The sequence below is a fragment of the Carcharhinus amblyrhynchos genome, chromosome 34 (assembly GCF_965287045.1).
Source record: "Carcharhinus amblyrhynchos chromosome 34, sCarAmb.v2.hapA, whole genome shotgun sequence".
Taxonomy (NCBI): Eukaryota; Metazoa; Chordata; class Chondrichthyes; order Carcharhiniformes; family Carcharhinidae; genus Carcharhinus; species Carcharhinus amblyrhynchos.
In genome coordinates, this window is record NC_137357.1 from 17,345,695 (window position 1) to 17,367,449 (window position 21,755).

A 21,755-nucleotide genomic window follows, 5' to 3' on the forward strand; every position below is an offset into this window, starting at 1 on the left:
ACTGTTGGAATTCTTTAATTCTAAACATTTGGGAGTGCAAATCACTCAGAATGCCCAGGAAGTTCATTGTGTTTCCACTTTCATTCAAAGTATGGTCTATCCAGCCCTCTGAGCAGTCTTCAGGTCTGGGTGCGATCTTACCGTCAGTGTAGGTTCAATGGGCCAAATGGCCTCCTTCTGTACTTTGGGATTACATGTCTAACTGGACTACATGTTCTCAGCATTCTTTAACAAGACAGCAGTGGTTTAGCTGAACCTGTTAACGTGCAGTCCGTCAATGCCCCCAGGGTGAACCCCCCCCAGAATCTGTGCATTCTTTTCCTTCTTGTGGTACGACTGAAAAAGACCAACAAACATCAGGCAAACATTTTATTTTCTACCATTTCCCGCAGGTTCACAAAGAGCAACTTGACTTTGGGACAACATATTTACATAAAATATCTACAAAAACTTTGGGAAGGACAGGAATACAAATGTCTGTGAAAGAGGGAATTTTGGAACGGAGGCAAGCTCAGAGAGAACACTCTTCACACAGGCTTCACAAAGCCACGTCTGCCCCATGGTCAGTCTCCAACCAGACAGTCTTAAGAGGTCTCCTCATCTTCAATCTTGGGCGCCAAGTAATATTTGATGTGACCCATGTCAGCGATCTTGTACTCAACCACTAGGGAAAACAAGGATCAAACATTAGCAGCACAGGACAACACAGCAATAACAAAAACCCAAAACTCACTGGTCCTTCTCCAACCTCTGCAAGTTACTCAACGGGAGAGAGTCTGGTCACTGTTAGGCACACCGCAAACGCAGCAGTCAGCAGGAGGACAGCAACCTGACTGATTAAATCAGGTCTAATTGAAGCCCTTACCTCAAGCTCCCTTACTCCGAAGTAAAAGATTTTAAAGTTTAATAATTCGCATCACAAGAAAGGCTGACATTAACACTGCAATGAAGTCACCACGAAATTTCCCCAGTCGCCACACCACGGCGCCTGTTCGGGTCCACTCAGGGGCCATTTCGCACCCGAACCAGCACGTCTTTCGGACTGTGGGAGGAAGCCCACGCAGACATGGGGAGAATGTGCAGACTCCGCGCAAACGGTGACCCAAGCCAGGGATCGAACCCGGGTTCCTGGCACTGTGAGGCAGCAGTGCTAACCCGCTGTGCCACAGTGCCGCCCACCTTTCAGTCATAACATGGAATCTTTCACACATTTCTACGGCAGGGAGCCTCAGTTTAATGCCTCATTGAAGATTCAGGCACCTCAGTACCACACGGAGACAGCGTCACGGTACACTTCTCTGCTCAAATCTCTGGCTGGGATTTGAACCAACAACCCATCACACTCTTCAAAACACATTAAATGCATTTTTCTCAACACCCAACTGCACGTGCAACACTATATTCTGCACCCTCTCTCCTGTGTACTCTACGCAGCACACAACAAACAATGCTTTTCACTGAATCCCAACACGTGACAATAATCATTCAAGAAATAAAAACATGTTCCGGCATCCACTGCCCTCTGGGATCGAGAATTCCACCGATTCACCACCCTTGGAGTGAAGTAACTCCTCCTTATCTCTGTTTAAATCGGTCGCCCCTTCACCTCAAACTCTGGCCTCTTGTTCTTATACTTAACAAAGGGAAAATCCTTCTGTCTACCTTGCCAACCTCCTGTATCATCTTACAAACGTCAATTCGGTCTCCGCCTGTTCTTCTCAACTCTATAGAATGTAGGTGTAAACTGCTCAATCCCTCTTCATAAGACAAGCCCCTCTGGGATCAATTCAGTGAACCCCGTCTGAGCTGCCTCTAATGCCACTACATCCTTCCTCAACTAAGAGCACCAAAGCTGCACACAGTATTCCAGCTCCAATACCTTGTGGAGCTGCAGCAGACACTTCTTGACTTTGATACTCTCTTTCTTTAGCAATAAATGCCAAAATTTCATATCGTTCCCTTATTACCTGCTGTACCTGCATGCAGGTTTTGTGTGACTCATGCACAAGGATACCCAGATCCCTCTGCACTGTGGCAAATCAAAGTTATCTCTCCATCTCGATAATAAGTCGCCTTTCCATTTATCCAACCAATATGGATAACCTCACACTTATCCACGTTAAACTCCAGCTGCCACATTTTGGCACATTCACCAAACCTTTCGATATCCATTCGTAAATTTCTTATTTCCTCTTTGCAACTTACTGTCCCGCCAATTTTCGTGTCATCTGCAATGTGGCTATAGTATCTATCCTTGTATTCAAATCATTAATACAGATTGTAAGTAGTTGGGGTCTGAGGATTGAACCCCGTTAAACCCCTGCAGTTACTGTCTTGCCAATCAGAAAAAGACCCATTAATCCAAAGTCTTTGTCTTGTTAGTTAACCAGTCATCTAACCAAGCTAATAGATTGCCCCTAATCCCATGTGAACTATCCTTGTGGATTCACCTTCTGTGTGACACTGTCCCAAAGTCCAGATATACTACATCTCCAGGGTCCCCATTATCCACTTGCTTGTTACATCTTTGAACAACACGAGCAAATTGCTCAAACATGATTTATCTTTCATAAAATCATGCTGAGGACAGTGAAGAAAGTTATCTCCAATTGCAGCAGGATCTTGGTCAATTGGGCCAGTGGGCTGACGAACGGCGGATGGAGTTTAATTTTGATAAATGCGCGGTGATGCATTTTGGTAGATTGAACCAGGGCAGGACTTACTCAGTTCATGGTCGGGCGTGGGGGAGAGTTGTAGAAGAGATTTCGGGGTACATGTTCATAGCTCCTTGAATGTGGAGTCACAGGTGGACAGAGTGTGAAGAAGGCATTCAGCATACTTGGTTTCATCGGACAGAACCTATGCCCTCTAGTTTTAGACTCCCCAGCCTTTGGGAAAATATATTGACTATCTACCTTGTCTCTGTCCCTCATTATTTTATCGACCTCTATAAGGTCACCCCTCAGCCTCCTACGCTCCAGAGAAAAATGTCCCAGTCTATCCAGCCTCTCCTTATAACTCAATCCATCAAGTCCTGGTGGCATCCGAGTAGATCTTTTCTGTACTCTTTCGAGTTTAATAATATCCTTTCTGAAATAGGGTAACCAGAATTGCACACAGTGTTCCAAGTGTGACCTTACCATTGTCTTGTACAATTTCAACAAGACGTCCCAACTCCTGTATTCAATGTTCTGTCCAATGAAACCAAGCATGCCGAATGCCTTCTTCACCACTCTGTCCACCTGTGACTCCACTTTCAAGGAGCTCTGAACGTAGACTCCTCGATCTCTTTGTTCTGTAACTCTCCCCAACGCCCTACCATTAACTGAGTAAGTCCTCCCTTGGTTCAATCGACCAAAATGCATCACCTCACATTTATCTAAATTAAACTCCATCTGCCATTCGTCAGCCCACTGGCCCAATTGATCAAGATCCCGTTGCAATCCAAGACAACTGTCCTCATTGACTGTTGCCAAAACAATCTCTCATACATTCCCCTTGGGGTTGCCCTTGCCAATTTGATTAATCCATGGAGTCCCGACAGTGCAGAAGAATGCCATTCGGCCCATCAAGTCTGCAACCACTCTCTGAAAGACCATTCCGCCCAGGACACCCCGCACCTCACCCCGTCCTATCCCTCGAACCCTATACATTTACTCTGACTCACCCCGCTAAACTACACGCCTTGGGACACTGAGGGTAATTTAGCATGGCCAAAGCACTTAACCAGGACATCCTTAAGTCTATGGGAGGAAACCGGAGCACCCGGAGGAAATCCAAGCAGACACGGGGAGAACGTGCAGACTCCAGACAGACGGTGACCCAAGCCAGGAATCGAACCCGGGTCCCTGGCGCCGTGAGGCAGCAGTGCTGACAAACACACCAACTGCACTTGGTTCAAACTACTTGACAGAGGACTGTCCCAGGGAGAAGATGTAGAAATATTGCCCAGAAGATGCCAGAATCGGAGTCAATGGAATACATACCTAGTGGGATATCTGCAGACATGCTGAGTGTGACGGTGGGGGAGAGGGGGGTGGCTTTTGTAAAGAAGTTCAGGTACCGCAGGGCAAAGGTTAGCTGCACAGGTTCGTTCATCTCAATGGTCACCTGAGGAAAGGAAGAGAGATTAGTATTCCTGTCTGTTCCATCACAAGGACAGAAGTGTGGTGTACTGCGCTGCAAACACACACTTGCATCGAATCCCTGCAGTAAAGGCCATTCGGCCCATCAAGTCTGTACCCACTCTCCATCAGAGCATTTTACCCAGGCCCTATCCCCGTAACACCACCTATTTAACCTGCAAATCTCCCCAACCCACACATCCTTGGACAATTTAGCATGGCCAACCTTGGCAACGCAGGGGGAACCCGGAGGAAACCCAGGCAGACACAGGGAGAATGTGCCAACTCCACACAGACAGTGACCCAAGACTGGGAATGGAACCCCGGGTCCCTGGCGCTGTGAGGTCGCCGTGCGAACCACTGTGCCACCCTGAGGATGGACTGGAACGAGGATCGATTCTTTAGCAACACACCAGTGGCCGAGCAAACAGGAGCTTGCCCTCCCTCAGGCAGAGCTGAGCTGGAACATCCTTCAACTCTTCCTTCGCTCTACACCACAGGGGTTTCCCGTGCACTAACTCACGCAGTGTCTGGGCCAGGGTTATTTTTAATAAAAAGAACAGTTGATGATTACCATGACCGAGACTGGCTCCATCTGAATTACCGATTAAATTCCACCAACTGCTGCGGCGAGATGTCCCCAGAACAGGGCCTCCTGGATTATTAGTCCAATGACACTGCCCTGCCAGAGTGTTAGTAACGGGCATGAGAAGATAACTTAAGGCTCTGTACCTCCATTCGGGCAGGTGACCAGGGATATCAGCAAATCTGAGAATCCCGACATTGCTGAAGGAGGCCATTCGGCCCATCAAGTCTGTATCAATCACAGTCCCACCCAGGCCCGATCCCCATCACCCCAGGTGTTTACCCTGCTAACCCCCGACACTCGGGTTAATTCAGCACGGACAATCGGTCTGACCCGCATGGGGGGAGGGAGGGAGGGAGGGGGCACAGTTGGTTAGCGCTGCTGCTTCACAGCACCAGGGACCCAGGTTCCATGGGCGACTGTGTGTGTTAACTCTGCACATGGTCTCCCCGTGGGGGGGGGGTTTCCTCCCACTGTCCCAAGATATGCAGGTCAGGTGGATTGGCGATGCGGAATGGACCATGAGTTTCTGGGGATTAGCAGGGTAAATACGTGGGGTGACAGGAAGAAAACCTGGTTGGGATTGCAGTCAGTGCAGACTCAAGCGGCTGAATGTCCACCTTCTGCATTGCAGGGATTCTGTGATCTTTGGCGAGTGGGAGGAAACTGGAGCACCTGGAGGAAACCCACGCAGACACGGGGAGAACGTGCAGACTCCGCACGCACGGTGACCCGAGGCCAGGAATCAAACCCGGGACGCTATTGCTGTGAGACCGCAGTGCTAACCACTCTGCCACGGTGCCCTAAGGTCCATCGCGACACATCAATAGCCTGTTCAGATTTACCACTTGAAACAAGCCGGCTGAGCTGTTCATTCGCAGCCGCTCTCCGGAGATACAGCGCTGAACCAAGAGGCACTCACCGCTTCCTCCTCCTTGTCCACATTGCTGGTCTGGGACAGCTTCACGTTGCCGGTTCCCAGCTCCCCACTGGCGGAGAACTTCACCCCATCCTTGGCACAGGAGATCACAACGGCATCACCAATCTGGCTGAGGTCGCGGCAAATCCTGGCAAATTCTCCTGAGGGCATCTTGACCACACAGCTGTATTCCTGCTCCTGGACAGTGCACAGGACGGAGCCATCAGTCACATAATGTACGACAAGGTCAAATGGATCATATTTACCACATTTATGTATAAAAATCAACCCCATCATTTTGTTCTCAGCTTTAAAATGCTCCCAGACATAAGAACGTAACATAAGAAATAGGAGCAGGAGTCGGCCATCTAGCCCTTCGAGCCTGCCCCGCCATTCAACAAGATCATGGCTGATCTGAAATGGATCAGTTCCACTTTCCCGCTTTCTCCCCATAACCCTTAATTCCCTTGTCTATCAAAAACCTATCAACCTGTGACTTAAATATATTCAGCGAGGTAGCCTCCACCACTTCAACGGGCAGAGAATTCCAGAGATTCACCAGCCTTTGGAGGCAAGAAGTTCCTCCTCAACTCCGATCTAAACTCCACCCCCCTCAACCTATTTTGAGGCTGTGCCCTCCAGTTCTGGTTTCCTTTCTAAGGAAAAATTCAACCAAGTCTTTCAAGCACAGAAAATGTCAGAAGTGAAGTTTAAAGCTGGAACAGGTAACAATTTGATTCAATTGTTAATGTACAAATGCTTATGAAATTGGATGTCACTCAGTAAATGTTCCAAAAACATTTCTATATCGAATAATAAGAAGTCTCACCACACCAGGTTCAAGTCCAACAGGTTTTAGTTGGAATCATGAGCTTTCGGAGCGCTGCTCCTTCATCAGGTGAGTGACGCCCCGCAAGCTCGTGATTCCAAATAAACTTGTTGGACTTTACGCTGGTGTTCAGGGACTTCTTACTGCCCCCAGCCCACTCCAACGCTGGCATCTCCACATCACGTCCAATAGAGTTAATGATTTAATAATAAGGGGTTGCCCATTTGGGACAGCAGCAAGGAGAACTTTTTTCACTCAATGGGACTGGTGTCTCTGCAACTCTCTTCCTCAGAAGGTGCTGGAAGCAGAGTCTTTGAATACTTTTAGGGCAGAGCGAGAGATTCTTGCTCAGCAAGGAGGGGTGAAAGGTTATGGGGTGTAAATCGGAATGCGGGGTTGAGGTTACAATCAGAGCAGGGGTGGCACAGTATTTGGCACTGTTGCCCCAGCGCCAGGGACCCAGGTTTGATTCTCTGCTTTGGGTAACTGTCTAGGTGGGGTTTGCATGTTTGCCCCATGTCTACATGGGTTTCCTCCCACACTCCAAAGATGTGTGGATGAGGTTGATTGGCCATGCTAAATTGACCCCTGCTGTCAGGGAGATAGCAGAATAAATGTGTGGGGTTATGGGGATAGGGCCTGGCTGGGATTGTGGCTAGTGCAGACTTGATGGGCTGAATGGCCTCCTTCTGTGCACTAGGATTCTATGATCAGTCATGATCACATTGGGTCTTGGAGCAGGATCGAGACCAAGTGTCCAAATTCCTGCGTTTCTTTCAAACATTGGTTTAAAGTAATGTTCAAAGCAATCAGGCAGTATCAATGTGAACTCGAGTGCTGTTGGTTCTTTCTCTTGATTCCATTGCAGTGGTCGCTCCTGCACCCACATCAAACATACATCTCAATCCCTCAGCAAACTGAACCCCAAAGCTGGCCCAAGAGATTCAGCTGCAAAATACACATGTCAGCGATGACGCTCACCAACTTTTACAGATGCACCATAGAAAGTTTCCTTTCTGGTTCTATCACGGCTTGGTATGGCTCCTGCTCTGCCCAAGACCCCAAGGAAGTACAAAAGGTCGTGAATGTAGCCCAATCCATCTTGCAAACCAGCCTCCCATCCCACTGGCTCTGTCGACACTTCCTGTTGCCTTGGGGAAGCAGCCAGCATAATTAAGGACCCCACGCACCCGGGACATTGTCTCTTCCACCTTCTTCAGGCACAATTCTGAGGACACGTACCAACCACCTCAAGGACAACTTCTTCCCTGCTGCCATCAGACTTTTGAATGAACCTGTCTCGCATTAAGTTGCCCTTTCTCTGCACCCTAGTAACACTACATTCTGCAGTCTCTCCTTTCCGTCTCTATGGACGGTATGCTTTGTCAGTATAGTGCACAAGAAACAATACTTTTCATTGTAGATGAATATATGTGACAATAATAAATCAAATTCAATCAAATGGTAGACACAGTGACACTTGAGCAATGTCCCATTCCACTGTGAACATGCCAAAAGCCCACTTACCGGAATTCCGAGCTGTTCCACATCCAGGTCCATCAGTTTCATCTCGTAGTCAGAGACCTTCTCCTGATCTAGAACAAGACACAATCAGCTAAACATCAAAGTCGACAGCCCAGCACATCTCAGAATGACTCAGTGGACAAATGCTTCATCCGTGTATACGGCTGCAGTTACTCTGGACATCACTCTGCAAGGGAGAATCATCGAGGTCTTTCACACACTGACCAGGGACTCCAGAGCCCAAGGCTCACTCTCACTCGAGAACAGAAACTCAAGAAGAGAACAGGGATGCTTAAATTGACTCAGTTGTCAATGAGTTCAAGTTGAGGGACGGGCACTAAGACGAGGGAAATGAGCTTTTGATTTTGAGAAGTACAACATGTTCTAATATTCTGGAATGCTCTGTCTGAAAGGGTTCACAATAACATTCCACCAAGACTGACAGAAGCCTTGGGTCACTGTCTGTGTGGAGTTTGAACTTTCTCCCCATGTCTGCATGGGTTTCCTCCCACAGTCCATAGATGTGCAGGTTAGATGGATTATCCATGCTAAATTGTCCCAAGATGATCAACTTCAGGGGAATTGGCCATGGTAAGCTGTGCCTTAGTGTCACAAGGTGCGGATTTTGAGGATTAGTGGGGTAAATACTAGGAAAGGGCCTGAGTAAGGTGCTCTGTTGGACAGTCAGTGCAGACCCAATGGGCCGAATGGCCTCCTTCTGCACTTTGGACGTTCTCTGATCAACCACAGGACTCTGTCAAGTCCATTTTTTGTTGTCATTGTTTATCGATAGTCAGCAGCTTTGTTTCAAAGGGCAAAATGGGGTACAGCTCTGAGACCTGGTGCACGTGGAGCTGAACTGAGCCCACCTTGCTGTCACACTCGCTGCAGTTACACTGTCACGAGCACAGCTTCACTTTCACACTCAGACTCACTAGACAGACACATTAATACAGGCGCCGGATACTCACTCTGCGACTCAAACACCAGCGCCAGTGTGTCTGCATTGTCCTCTGCTCTCAGTGTGATGATGTCCTCGTTGCCGGCACATTTGAGAATTTTGGACATGCTGCAGAAAGGAAGCAGATTCACGCTCACTGATCCAGCCCAACAGCCTGATGAGTTCACTGTGAAACCTATCGAACCCTGGACTGTGACCCCCTCACACCGTTACCTTCCATACGTTTGTGTTACAGGTCTGAGCTTCACTCTGGGCCTGGGTTACCCCTCCATTCTGACAGGAGGCCGCACTGACCCAGAACAGGGACCATCATTCTCCACCTGGCCTCCCCAGCACTGCTGCTTCTGAAACTCAGATCTCCAGCCTCTCTGCAGTATTTTTGTACTGGACTGGGAAACAATGGGGTTGGCTCAGGGGGAATGAGGCTGGCATGGGATTGATGGAAGGAATGTTTTGTTGGCTGCGGGAGTGATGTCTGGGATAAGGAGGGGTGCAGATCTGGGGGTGGTGGTACCTCTCTGCATATATAGTGCGGAGGCTGAGAAGCGCATCTTCTTTAACTCCTACGTTTCAACACTTGCTGAGAAAGAGTCATGTGACAAGTCAGGTGGGCCCCCCAGAACATCTCAAGAGCCGGTTTGGGTGCTGACAGCATCTGGAAGATCAGGCACCCTGACGACTCCACTGGTCAAAGAATAGCGAGAGTGACCCAGATGGCCGGAGTGGTCAACAAACTGGAAGACCGAGCTGAGAATTCACACAGACAATTCTGTGCAGAATCACTGCAAAGGGCATACACACAAAGGGTGAAGGGGGGGGGGTGGTGGTCGAAGGGGCTGGTGGGGATAATTGACCAGGGGTGGTGACACCTGCAAGAGGGGGTCGAGTGGCGTGTAAGAAGTCCAGGGAGTAAGCAGCTGGAAGGGAGTGGGTCAAGAACTGGGGGGAGGCAGTGACACCTGGGGCTAAGAAGCTGGAGGTAGAGTGGGTGATGTACCAGGGGTGGTGACACTTGCAAGAGTGGGGGGGGGGTCAAGAACCCTGGGTGGAGACATCTGGAGAAGACGTGGGGGGGGTTAAGGAGCCAGGGGTGATGCCTAAGGCTGAGGGGATCGAGACGGGGAGGTGGTGACACCTGGGGGTAAATAGCAAGGAGCTGGGGATTGAGAAGCCACAGATGGTGTCAGCTGGGGGTTGGTGACACTTGGGTGGGATGACAAACAGAAGTGGTGTCATCTCTTTGGGGGTGGGGAGGGGGGCACACACAGGGAGGTGAGGATCTAGAGGTCTGGATTACACAATGATAACCCCACTCTCATCCATGGGAAAGTACAGGACTGATCAAAAGCGAAAGGCATTGAGATAAAGCCCGATCTCAACCCCCCCTCCCGCCTCCCCAGCACAGTAACCAGCAGGCAGGCAGGGTTTTACAATGAATGAATGAATGAATGAAGTGTAACAATCTGGGCAGCTTCCCGCCAACTCCCTTCGCGCGCAAATGACGTCACAGCAGGCCCGGTGGCGCCTTTTTGTAACAAAAAAACGGAGGGAAAATGTAACAAAAGTCGCAGAGAGTCAGGGAGAGAGTTTTATATCTATATATATACCCAGATCAAATAAAGCCTCATCCCCACCAGGCTGCTACTACTCACTGCATTCACATATCAGTAGGCCAGAGTTAAAACAGATAGATGGAAATGAAACATCTAATATTTACAGCCACCTTCTGAAGATCATCACTCTTTATTGGCAATGATTTTACGCAATTAAAAGCTATCATTTTCTGGGTACTGTGTTCTAGTTCAGTGGAATTAAATTATGATTTTTTTGGGGTCTGCTTTCATTCACTGGAATTAAATTATAAATTTTCCAGAGACTATTATAATTCACTGGAGTTAAATTATGAATTTTTTTGGGTCTATGTTCTCATTCACTGGAACTACATTATCTTTTTGGGGTCTGTATTTTAATTCACTGGAATTAAATAATGATTTTTTTGGGGTCTGTGTTTTAATTCACTGGAATTATGACTTTTTGGGGACTGTGCTCTAATTTAGGGGGGGGGGTCAGTTTTTATTTTACTGAACAAAAATTGTAAACTTCGGGATCTGTATTTTCATTCACTGGATTTAAATTATGATTTTTTTGGGGTGTCCATTTTTATTTTACTGGATAAAATGTTTGCGGGGGGGGGTTGTGCTTTAATCCACTGGAATTAAAATCTAATGTTTTGTTATGTTTTAATTGACTGGAATTAAATGGATAGTGTATATTGGAACAGCATTGTTACTCTCTCTCTTTCAGACACACACAGAGTTTTGCCTTTATTATCCTGTAACTCCCTGTGCTGTTAGTGTGTGTTGGTGTGTGCAGTTGCCCCTACCTGCTGAGGTTCACCCCCATGGCCAGGTTCCTGTCACAGCGGTATGTATCGAAGCCATCGCTGCGGAGTGTGAGCTGCACCAGAGACACATGCGAGCTGTCCATAGACTGCAGGCTGATGCCTGTCGAACTGATGTCCCAACAAGCCTCGGTGATCAGATCCTTGAGGGCCTCCAGCACCTTTTTCAGGATGCTGCCCTGCACCAAGCGAGCTTCGAACATCTCGGCGAGAAGTTGCAAACAACAAAGGCAACACACAAAGAATTTTTTGTTTAAAGTCTGAAGTGACCAGGGAGGGCGCTTAAATCAGGGCACCGATTGCGAAGAGCAAACGCTACAGCGGCCTCCGTCTCACACACACAAGGCAGTGCCAGCAATGAGAAGGCCCATAGTGTTCTCACTTCCTCATATAACCTCATGCAAATCAGCCTTGCCGTATATGGTAAAGGCGCCAAATTGCCACTTCCTTCTGCAACTTTTAAACCCAAACTTGCAGCCCTGTCTTTTTGCAAGCTTTCACTGAGGAACCTGTGTGTGCATTACAAGCTTCTCTCGGCAAATACACCATATATTCTCGCCTCTGTGAAACTGACAGTTACAAACTATGTGCTGCCAAATAAATCTGTTGGACTTTAACCTGATGCTGTGAGAATTCTTAACCCCAGTCCAAAACTGGCATCTCCACATAGCAAGTTACTCTTATCACCAGAGGAGAGTTTCAGATTGTTAGAATCATAAGACTCCCTACAGCGCAGAAAGAAGCCATTCAGCCCTTCGGGTCTGGGCAAACAAGGAACCCCACCCAATCCCCATAACCCCACATATTTATCCTGCTGCAAAAACAAAAAAATGCAGGAAAAACTCAGCAGGTTTTGATTGGATTTATTATTGTCATATGTATTGGGATATGGTGAAAAGTATTGTTCCTTGTGCAATGTGCAAAGAATACCGTTCATAGAGTACATCAGGAAGGAGGAAAAGAAAGGGTACAGAATATCGTGTTAAGGCAAGGGTGTGGAGTCGGAGCAACTTAATAATATCCATTCAAAAAAGTAACACAGTGGTTAACACTACTGCCTCACGGTGCTGGGGACCCTGGTTCGATTCCTGGCTTGGGTGACTGTCTCTGTGGGACCTACACGTTCTCCCCGTGTCTGCGTGGGTTTTCTCTGGATGCTCCGGTTTCCTCCCACACTCCAAAGATGTGTGGGTTAGGTTGATTGCTAAATTGACCCTTGGTGTCCCACCAACTTTTACAGATGAACCATACAAAGCAATCTTACATGCAACAAAAAAAAATCAAAGATGGTTAAGGGGTTATTGAGAGGGGTAAATATGTTACAAGGATGAGATGCTCTGTCAGTGAGTCAGTGCAGACTCGATGGGCCAAATGGCCTTTTCCTACCTTGCAGGGATTATGTGGAGACGCCAGCATTGGACTTGGGTAGGCACAGGAAGAAGTCTCACATCAGGTTAAAGTCCAACAGGTTTATTTGGTCGCACCGTTGGTCTCCTGAGGTGTGAATTTGGTTCCCATGACTGTTACATGTCAATGGATGTTGAAAGTGAAGACGTTGTGGTTTAGGATGAAGCGGATGAGTTGCAGTGCTACCAAATAAACCTGTTGGACTTTAACTTGATGTTTTTTTTAAACTTTATTCCAATCCAATCAAGTCAAATTAAACCCAATTCAGAGTCCCAACAAGTTGGGACATTCCCAATCCAAGCTGACAAGACAGGGCTCTCACCTCCTGTCTTGGGCTTGATCTACATGATCCAAGCTGACTGGAGTAGGTGTAGCTCCTCCTCCAGGGCTTGATCTTATTTGCATCTTAGCCAAATGGCCGAGATGCCGCATTAAAAAATTGCTTCAAATGCACTTTTCTCTCAAACCAGTGAGGTTCTTCACTGGGATTCGAACCCACGGTTTCCGCCGCACCACTGACTCTAAGCATGCGCAGTGCCGTCAATGGGGCGGGGTGAGGGCTGGCGCCTCCACTGCCTCTAGCGGCGGGAGGAGCAGCTGCAATGTCTCCACGACGGCGGGAGGAGCAACAGCAGCGCAGCCAGTGCCCCTGGCGGCGGGAGGAGAGCCGCCACTGCCTCCAGTGGCAGGAGGAGCAGCAGCAATGCCTCCACTGCCCCGAGCGGCGGGAGGAGCGCTTCTACTGCCCCTAGCGGCAGGGAGGAGCAGCCGCGCTGCCACTGCCCCTGGAGCGAGAGAAACAGCAGCGCTCGACTGTCCCTAGCGGCGGGAAGAGCAGCAGCAGCAGCAGCGCCGCCACTGCCCCTAGTGGCGGGAGGAGCGCCGCCCCTGCCTCTGGCGGCGGGAGGAGCGCCTCCACGGCCCCTCGCGGCGGGAGGAGCGCCTCCACTGCCCCGAGCGGCGGGAGGAGGAGCAGCAGCAGTGCCGTCACTGCCCCAAACAGTGGGAGGAGCGCAGCCGCTGCCCCTGGCGGCGGGAGGAGCGTGCGGCGGGCCGGCAAGCGGGGATCTCGCGAGCAGAGGGCGGCGGCTGGTGCTGGGAGTCAGGCGGCGGTTAGTGAGCGGCGCCGGGCGGGGATCCGGAGCATTTCCCGGTCGGTGTGTGTGTGCCGGTGTGGGAGCGGCGGCCCAGCGGCGGGAGCACGGAGCCGTCATGACGGAGCTGAGGCGCCGGGGCGGTGAGGAGGAGCTGCTGGAGGAGCAGGTGAGAGAGTCGGCCAAATTCATCCCGCACTGCCCCTTTAAAATAAAGACAGCGGGGGAGGAGCTGCTGGAGAGGGGGCAATATGTGGGGGTTTCACCCCATCCCCCCTCATCCCTATCCCCCCCCCTCATCCCCATCCCCCCCCTCATCCCCATCCCCCCCTCTCATCCCCATCCCCCCCTCATCCCCATCCCCCCCTCATCCCCATCCCCCCCTCATCCCCATCCCCCCCTCATCCCCATCCCCCCCCATCCCCATCCCCCCTCATCCCCATCCTCATCCCCATCACCCCCGCCCTCATCCCCATCCCCCCCCTCATCCCCATCCCCCCCTCATCCCCATCCCCCCCATCCCCATCCCCCCTCATCCCCATCCTCATCCCCATCCCCCCGCCCTCATCCCCATCCCCCCTCATCCCCATCCCCCCCTCATCCCCATCCACCCCCTCATCCCCATCCCCCCCCATCCCCATCCCCCCTCATCCCCATCCCCCCCCCTCATCCCCATCCCCCCCCCTCATCCCCATCCTCATCCCCATCCCCCCCTCATCCCCATCCCCCCCTCATCCCCATCCCCCCCTCATCCCCATCCCCCCCTCATCCCCATCCCCCCTCATCCTCATCCCATCCCCATCCCCCCCCCCCTCATCCCCATCCCCCCCTCATCCCCATCCCCCCCTCATCCCCATCCCCCCCTCATCCCCATCCCCCCCTCATCCCATCCCCCCCTCATCCCCATCCCCCCCTCATCCCCATCCCCATCCCCCCTCATCCCCATCCCCCCCTCATCCCCATCCCCCCCTCATCCCCATCCCCCCCTCATCCCCATCCCCCCCTCATCCCCATCCCCCCTCAACCCCCATCCCCATCCCCCCTCATCCCCATCCCCCCCTCATCCCCATCCCCATCCCCCTCATCCCCATCCCCACCCCCCTCATCCCCATCCCCCCCTCATCCCCATCCCCCCCACATCCCCATCCCCCCCTCATCCCCATCTCCCCCTCATCCCCATCCCCCCCTCATCCCCATCCCCATCCCCATCCCCATCCCCATCCCCCCCTCATCCCCATCCCCCCTCATCCCCATCCCCCCTCATCCCCATCCCCCCTCATCCCCATCCCCATCCCCCCCTCATCCCCATCCCCCCCTCATCCCCATCCCCCCCTCATCCCCATCCCATCCTCATCCCCATCCCCCCCCATCCCCATCCCCCCCCCTCATCCTCATCCCCATCCCCCCCTCATCCCCATCCCCATCCCCCCCTCATCCCCATCCCCCCCTCATCCCCATCCCCCCCTCATCCCCATCCCCCCCTCATCCCCATCCCCCCTCATCCCCATCCCCATCCCTCCCTCATCCCCATCCCCATCCCTCCCTCATCCCCATCCCCATCCCTCCCTCATCCCCATCCCCATCCCCCCCTCATCCCCATCCCCCCCTCATCCCCATCCCCCCCTCATCCCATCCCCATCCCCCCTCATCCTCATCCCCATCCCCCCCTCATCCCCATCCCCCCCTCATCCCCATCCCCATCCCCCCTCATCCCCATCCCCCCTCATCCCCATCCCCCCTCATCCCCATCCCCCCTCATCCCCATCCCCCCTCATCCCCATCCCCCCCTCATCCCCATCCCCATCCCCCCCTCATCCCCATCCCCCGCCTCATCCCCATCCCCCCCTCATCCCCATCCCCCCCTCATCCCCATCCCCATCCCCCCCTCATCCCCATCCCCCCCCTCATCCCCATCCCCCCCCTCATCCCCACCCCCCCCCCCAACCAACATTCCCCCCCCTTCTCCATCCCCCCCACCCCGGTTCCCTCCCCAGTTGCCCTCCCGCCACCTGTGCCTCCCCTTATTCCCCCCCACCACCCCGTTCCCACCCCCGCCACCATCGTTTCCAACCCCGCCACACTGTGCCGCCTCCTCATTCCCTCTGCTGCCCTGTGCCACCCCCTTATTCCCCCTGCTGCCCTGTGCCACCCCCCTCTTCCCCCTGCTGCCCTGTGCCACCCCCCTCTTCCCCCTGCTGCCCTGTGCCACCCCCCTCTTCCCCCTGCTGCCCTGTGCCACCCCCCTCTTCCCCCTGCTGCCCTGTGCCACCCCCCTCTTCCCCCTGCTGCCCTGTGCCACCCCCTCTTCCCCCTGCTGCCCTGTGCCACCCCCCTCTTCCCCCTGCTGCCCTGTGCCACCCCCCTCTTCCCCCTGCTGCCCTGTGCCACCCCCCTCTTCCCCCTGCTGCCCTGTGCCACCCCCCTCTTCCCCCTGCTGCCCTGTGCCACCCCCCTCTTCCCCCTGCTGCCCTGTGCCACCCCCCCCCCCCCTTCCCCCTGCTGCCCTGTGCCACCCCCCTCTTCCCCCTGCTGCCCTGTGCCACCCCCCCTCTTCCCCCTGCTGCCCTGTGCCACCCCCTCTTCCCCCTGCTGCCCTGTGCCACCCCCCTCTTCCCCCTGCTGCCCTGTGCCACCCCCCTCTTCCCCCTGCTGCCCTGTGCCACCCCCTTATTCCCCCTGCCCTGTGCCACCCCCTTATTCCCCCTGCCCTGTGCCACCCCCTTATTCCCCCTGCCCTGTGCCACCCCCTTATTCCCCCTGCCCTGTGCCACCCCCTTATTCCCCTGCCCTGTGCCACCCCCTTATTCCCCCTGCTGCCCTGTGCCACCCTCGTATTCCCCCTCGCTGCCCTGTGCCACCCTCGTATTCCCCCTCGCTGCCCTGTGCCACCCTCGTATTCCCCCTCGCTGCCCTGTGCCACCCCCTTATTCCCCCCCACTGCCCGGGGGGGAGCACCCCGTTCCCCCTCGTTCCCCCCCATTCGCCCCCCGCCACCCCGTTTCCGCCTCATTCCCCCCCGCCACCCCGTTTTCCCCCCCCATTCCCCCCCACCACCCCGTTCCCCCTCATTCGCCCCCCCCCCCGCCACCCCGTTTCTGCCCCATTCCCCCCGCCACCCCATTTCCCCCTTCCCCCTTATCCCCCTTCCCAGTCTATTCCCCCTCCCCTCCCAGATTGGTTTTAACTTTGTGATCTGGTCTTCCCCATCAGTGGGAAAGTTGTGTTGACAAGTCCCTGGTTAAATCGATTCATAGTCTGACAACTTCTGACAGACCATCCCTCAGCCTTTGCTTTGAGTGAGACATTGCACTCTGTAACATTCGGATGTGCGTTCTCTCTCAGTTGTGTTTCGTCTTTCTCCAGTGCACAGTGCTGTATGGTCCAACCAAGTCTCAAGATAACTTTAACATCACTTATCTGTTTTCCAGTTCTGTGCTGGAAATGAACCAGCTTCGCTTCACTCTGTATGTTTGTGTCCTTAATTCTCTTTATGCTTCCATTTCATTTCCACTGTTATTGTCCAAGTTACAGTGGCAATGCATTATCTGCCCTCCTTGACTGGACTTTTGATTTGTTGTCACATGTATTGGGATACAGTGAATAGTATTATTCCCTGCGCACTATTCAGACAAAGCATACTGTTCATAGAGTACATGGGGGAGGGGGAAAGCAGAGTTACAGTAAGTAGTAGTGTTACAGTCATAGCTCAGGTGTACGGAAAGATCAACTCAATATAAAGTTTATTTATCAGTCACAAGTAGACTTCCATTAACACTGCAATGAAGTTACTCTGAAAATCCCCAAGTCGCCACACTCCAGCTCCTGTTTGGAGACACTGAGGGAGAATTTATCATGGCCAATCCACCTAACCAGCACATTTTTTTGGATTGTGGGAGGAAACTGGAGTACTGGGAGGACATGGGGAGAACGTGCAGACTGCACACAGACAGCGACCCAAACCAGGAATTGGACCTGGTTCCCTGGCACTGTGAGCTCACCACTGTGCCACTCCAGGTAGGTCAATTCAGAAGTCTGATGGCAGCAGGGAAGAAGCTGTTCTTGAATCGTTCGGTCGACTTGAAACTTGTGCACCTTTTTCCTGATGGAAGAGAGCATGTCTGGACACATGGGGTCCTTGATAATGCTGGCTGCTTTTCGGAGGCAGCGGGAAGTGTAGACAGAGACTGTGTAGACTGTGCCCAGATGTGACGCCACCTTTATAACATTGTTTAATGGAGCGTAATTGTGCTTTGTCTGCTACCATGTGCACCTTTGGGATCAGTTGCGGAAAAATCTCTCACGTTATCTTTGGTCACAATGTTTAGACTGTTGAAAGAATACTAGCACTTTTTTTTTGTTACTATTCAGTATTCCCTGCTTTTGTTGCTTCTAATCAAGACCAAACTCCTTTTCATCTCATTCATCAAATTCTTTGACAGCCACAGAAATATTTTTCAAAATTGAGCATTTTTGTGTCGGTTGCTTTTTTTAAAAAGTAAATTTCCATGCAGTTAGCATCAATCTGAGTCATGGTTTCCATCTGCTATTTCGCACTTGGGTTCTGCTGAACAAGAATTGAATCTTTATGAATTTTGGACCTTTACTTTATGAAAAAATCATCCTTTTAGTTTTTTTTCCCACATTTTGAGCGTTCTATTAATTGCAGCAAGATCCCATTAAAGCCCAACTCAAGGGGATTAGATCATTTTTTAAAATGGAGTCACAGAGGTTTACAGCATGGAAACAGGCTCTTCAGCCCAACGTGTCCATGCTGCCCTTTCATTTTCCCACTCAGCTCACTCCAATTGCCCACATTTGGCCCATATCCCTCTGTACCTATCTTAGCCATGTCTAAATGCTTTTTAAAAGACAAAATTGTACCTGTCTCTATTACTACCTCTGGCAGCTCGTTCCAGACTCTCACCACCCTCTGTGTGAAAAGAATTGCCCCTCTGGACCCTCTCACCTTAAAACTATGCCCACTCGTTTTCAACTCCCCTATCTTTGGGAAAAGTTGTTGACTATCTAGCTGATCTATGCCCCTCATCATTTTATCGACTTCAATAAGATCGCCTCCTACGCCCCAGGGATAGCAGTCTCAGCAACGCATTCGTTCACTATCTCCGGTTCCAAAGAGACATCTAATGGTTGATGCACAGAGCTAAGAGAATGATGAGGCAAGCAGTGTCCGTCCTTCACTGCTGTCAGCAGATGTTCAGTCACTGAAGGTGATTTGGCAGGTTTAAAACAAACATTCAGTCCAACAGTATTGCAGACAAAGTCTGCATGAGGCAAGACGCTGAAACAGTAGTAGAGATGCAAGAGTTAAATTCTGAGGTTGTGGAGACCAGGCCTGTTCTCCGTGATGTGCTGATGATTACAGGCTGAGCCAACTGACCAATGTGAAATGAGGGCAATCAGCTGGGTGAAAACAGTTTCCTTTCGTGAGGGGAATCTTCCAGTTTGATTCAGGAACAATGTCAGGTGGCAATTCGTCACACCAAGGGTTATCGGAGTCTGAAAGGCTTGTCTGTACAATAGAATCAGGTGGTGCAAAAGAAGCCTTCAGCACATTAATCGTTGTGTGCTGAAATTGCTTGATTTTTGATCCGGGTGATGTGGAACAAAAGGTATCGACTGGACTGAATGGCAGAACTATGATCGAGGAGCTGAATGGACTGTCCCCTATGACATTATTCCCTTCCATTCTTGCACAACCTTTACAGGGCATGTTTGATGGACATGTGTCTGTGAGGTATTGGGAATGTGTTTTGGGAAGCTGTTCCACTGGTCAGTCATAGAATCCCTACAGTGCAGAAGGAAGCCATTGGCCCATTGAGTCTGCGCTGACCACAATCCCACCCAGGCCCTATTCCCGTAATCTCATATTTACTCTGCTAATCCTCTTGGCACTGGGGTCAATTTAGCATGGCCAATCCACCTTACATCTTTGGACTGTGGGAGGAAACTGGAGCACTCAGGTGAAACCCATGCAGACACAGGGAGAACGTGCAAACCCTACACAGACAGTGACTCAAGCCGGGAATTGAACCCGGGTCCCTGGCACTGTGAGACAGCAATGCTAACCACCGTGCCACCCCATGATTCAGTCACGAATCATTGGGAAGGATTATTTTCTGCTGAGTGCGACTGGGGCAACATTTTTTAATTGCAATAGCTCAAGGTGCAGTCAGTTAAATGTTTCATCATTTTAGTAAGCCTCCATCTGTTACAAGTGGATCTGCACTTTGATTTGTGCAAAGAGTTATTCACTCAATTGTACATCTGTCCTGTGCGTCCTGCCTTTTGCAAGCATTGTTTCACTGTTTTCTTAATCCCAGTCCCAGGTCAGACAGAGTTGTATTCTATTGTTTTTGCTCTGAGAACAGGATATTAGGAAACTCTTGAGGTTATTCCGGAAAGCTGCAGCTCTCTTGTCATTTGGACAGCAGTCAGTGGCCCGATGTGACAGTGGGCTGTGCGTCGTGCAGCTGCTTACTGCTGAGTTCATTACAAGAGCTACAGGGAGGAGCAGTGACTTGTCAACAAATTGTAGAAGGGTGGATTGCACTCATCAATTATTGGTCAGCCATTGGGTGTGTTTATGGAGACTGCAAAGTTTGCAGAGGAGTTGCGGATAAACCTGTTTCCCAGGTTGATCTTGGAGTGTGTTGAGAGGGCTCCTCTGATGCTGACGAGAATTGGAAACAGGAATACGCCACCGGGCCCTTGAAGTTTCCCCCAGCGCCCTTGCATTCAGTATGGTCATGGCTGATCAGTCTCTCTCAGTCAGGTTGGGCTAATCACTATCTGAGCATTCTATCTCTCTCTCTCTCTCTCTCTCTCCCCCCCCCCCCCCCCCCCCCCGCCCCAACCCCACCATTTCAGTGGATCCCATTTCAAGTTCTTGTCTTTGACATTTCCAGTTCAGTGCGTTGATGTGAAGGCGTGAGCTGGAGAGCTTGACCCAGCAACTCTGCTAACTAGCTGAGATTGGTCAGATGTCACAAGTACATTTTACAGTGATCCGTATAGGGGTGGCACAGTGGTTAGCATTCCTGCGTCACTGCGCCAGGGACCCGGGTTCAATCCCCGCCAGAGTGTGGTGACTCGGGGATTTTTGGCATTGTACCAGAGGGGATTGGGAAGGTCTGACATTGTACCTTAGGGATCAGGGCCGTCCTGCATTGTGCCTGAGGGGATTGGGAAGGTCCACCTTGGTACCTAAGGGACTGAGTGGCCAAAGGCTCACTGTGCTCTTCTCTGGTCACTAGGCAACAGTCCTTGCTGCACTGTGTGAACTTTGGATGAGGACAGGAGAAGCCTTGACTCTGATACTGTCCACCGTGTCAAACAGCCTGTTGACTGACTGAGTGTATGCACAGAAATAGCACTCAGGTGAGGTAATGCCACGGGGAACACTGCATGCCCAGCCAGGGAAGATTAATCTGTATCACTTCCTCAGCTGCTTTAATTGGTCATTATTGTGTCTGGCAGCTCTTGGAAAACTTAGTCTGATTATTGTCACCAATCTTGGCGTGTGTGAGATCAGTGCAGCAGATAAAAAATACCAGAAAGCTGCAAGACCATCCTTCTGACTGGAAATGGGAAGAGGCACGGGTAGAGAAGCCTAGCCGTGGTGGTAAACCGTGTGAAGCTGTTCAGGAACTCATGTGCCTCTTCACTTTGCATCTCGGTCAGAAGTACCTCCTCACTCTCATTCTCCCACTCACATACTGTTAGACCACAAACAAACGTTTCCCTTCAGAACCTGGCGTAATCTCAGCTTCCAGTGTTTCAAGAGAACATGCACTTACATTACTGCAGGGCTGTTGCTGTGCACCTCACAGGGCTTTGTCCTGCCTCAGCAGCCTCATAGAAGTGAGTTCACCAACTTCATGTAACTGCTG

The 21,755-nt window shown here is 51.3% G+C and overlaps 2 protein-coding genes across 2 annotated transcripts in view; one reads left to right on the forward strand and one right to left on the reverse strand.

Moving 5' to 3' along the window:
* Positions 1-356: 356 nt before the first annotated feature.
* Positions 357-11,712, reverse strand: pcna (proliferating cell nuclear antigen). The gene is made up of 6 exons (XM_080216785.1): positions 11,327-11,712; positions 8,954-9,051; positions 7,986-8,053; positions 5,633-5,827; positions 3,987-4,110; positions 357-664 (listed from the first exon to the last, which is right to left on the reverse strand). The coding sequence occupies exons 1-6, from the start codon at positions 11,545-11,547 to the stop codon at positions 585-587; spliced, it is 786 nt and encodes a 261-aa protein (XP_080072911.1). The 5' UTR covers positions 11,548-11,712; the 3' UTR covers positions 357-584.
* A 2,090-nt stretch (positions 11,713-13,802) lies between these two features.
* Positions 13,803-21,755, forward strand: part of cds2 (CDP-diacylglycerol synthase (phosphatidate cytidylyltransferase) 2) — a 30,802-nt gene continuing 22,849 nt past the window's right edge. Inside the window, exon 1 of the mRNA XM_080216791.1 lies at positions 13,803-14,014. Within this exon, the coding sequence (XP_080072917.1) occupies positions 13,964-14,014 (51 nt within the window). The 5' untranslated portion in view covers positions 13,803-13,963. The remainder of the gene's footprint in view (positions 14,015-21,755) is intronic.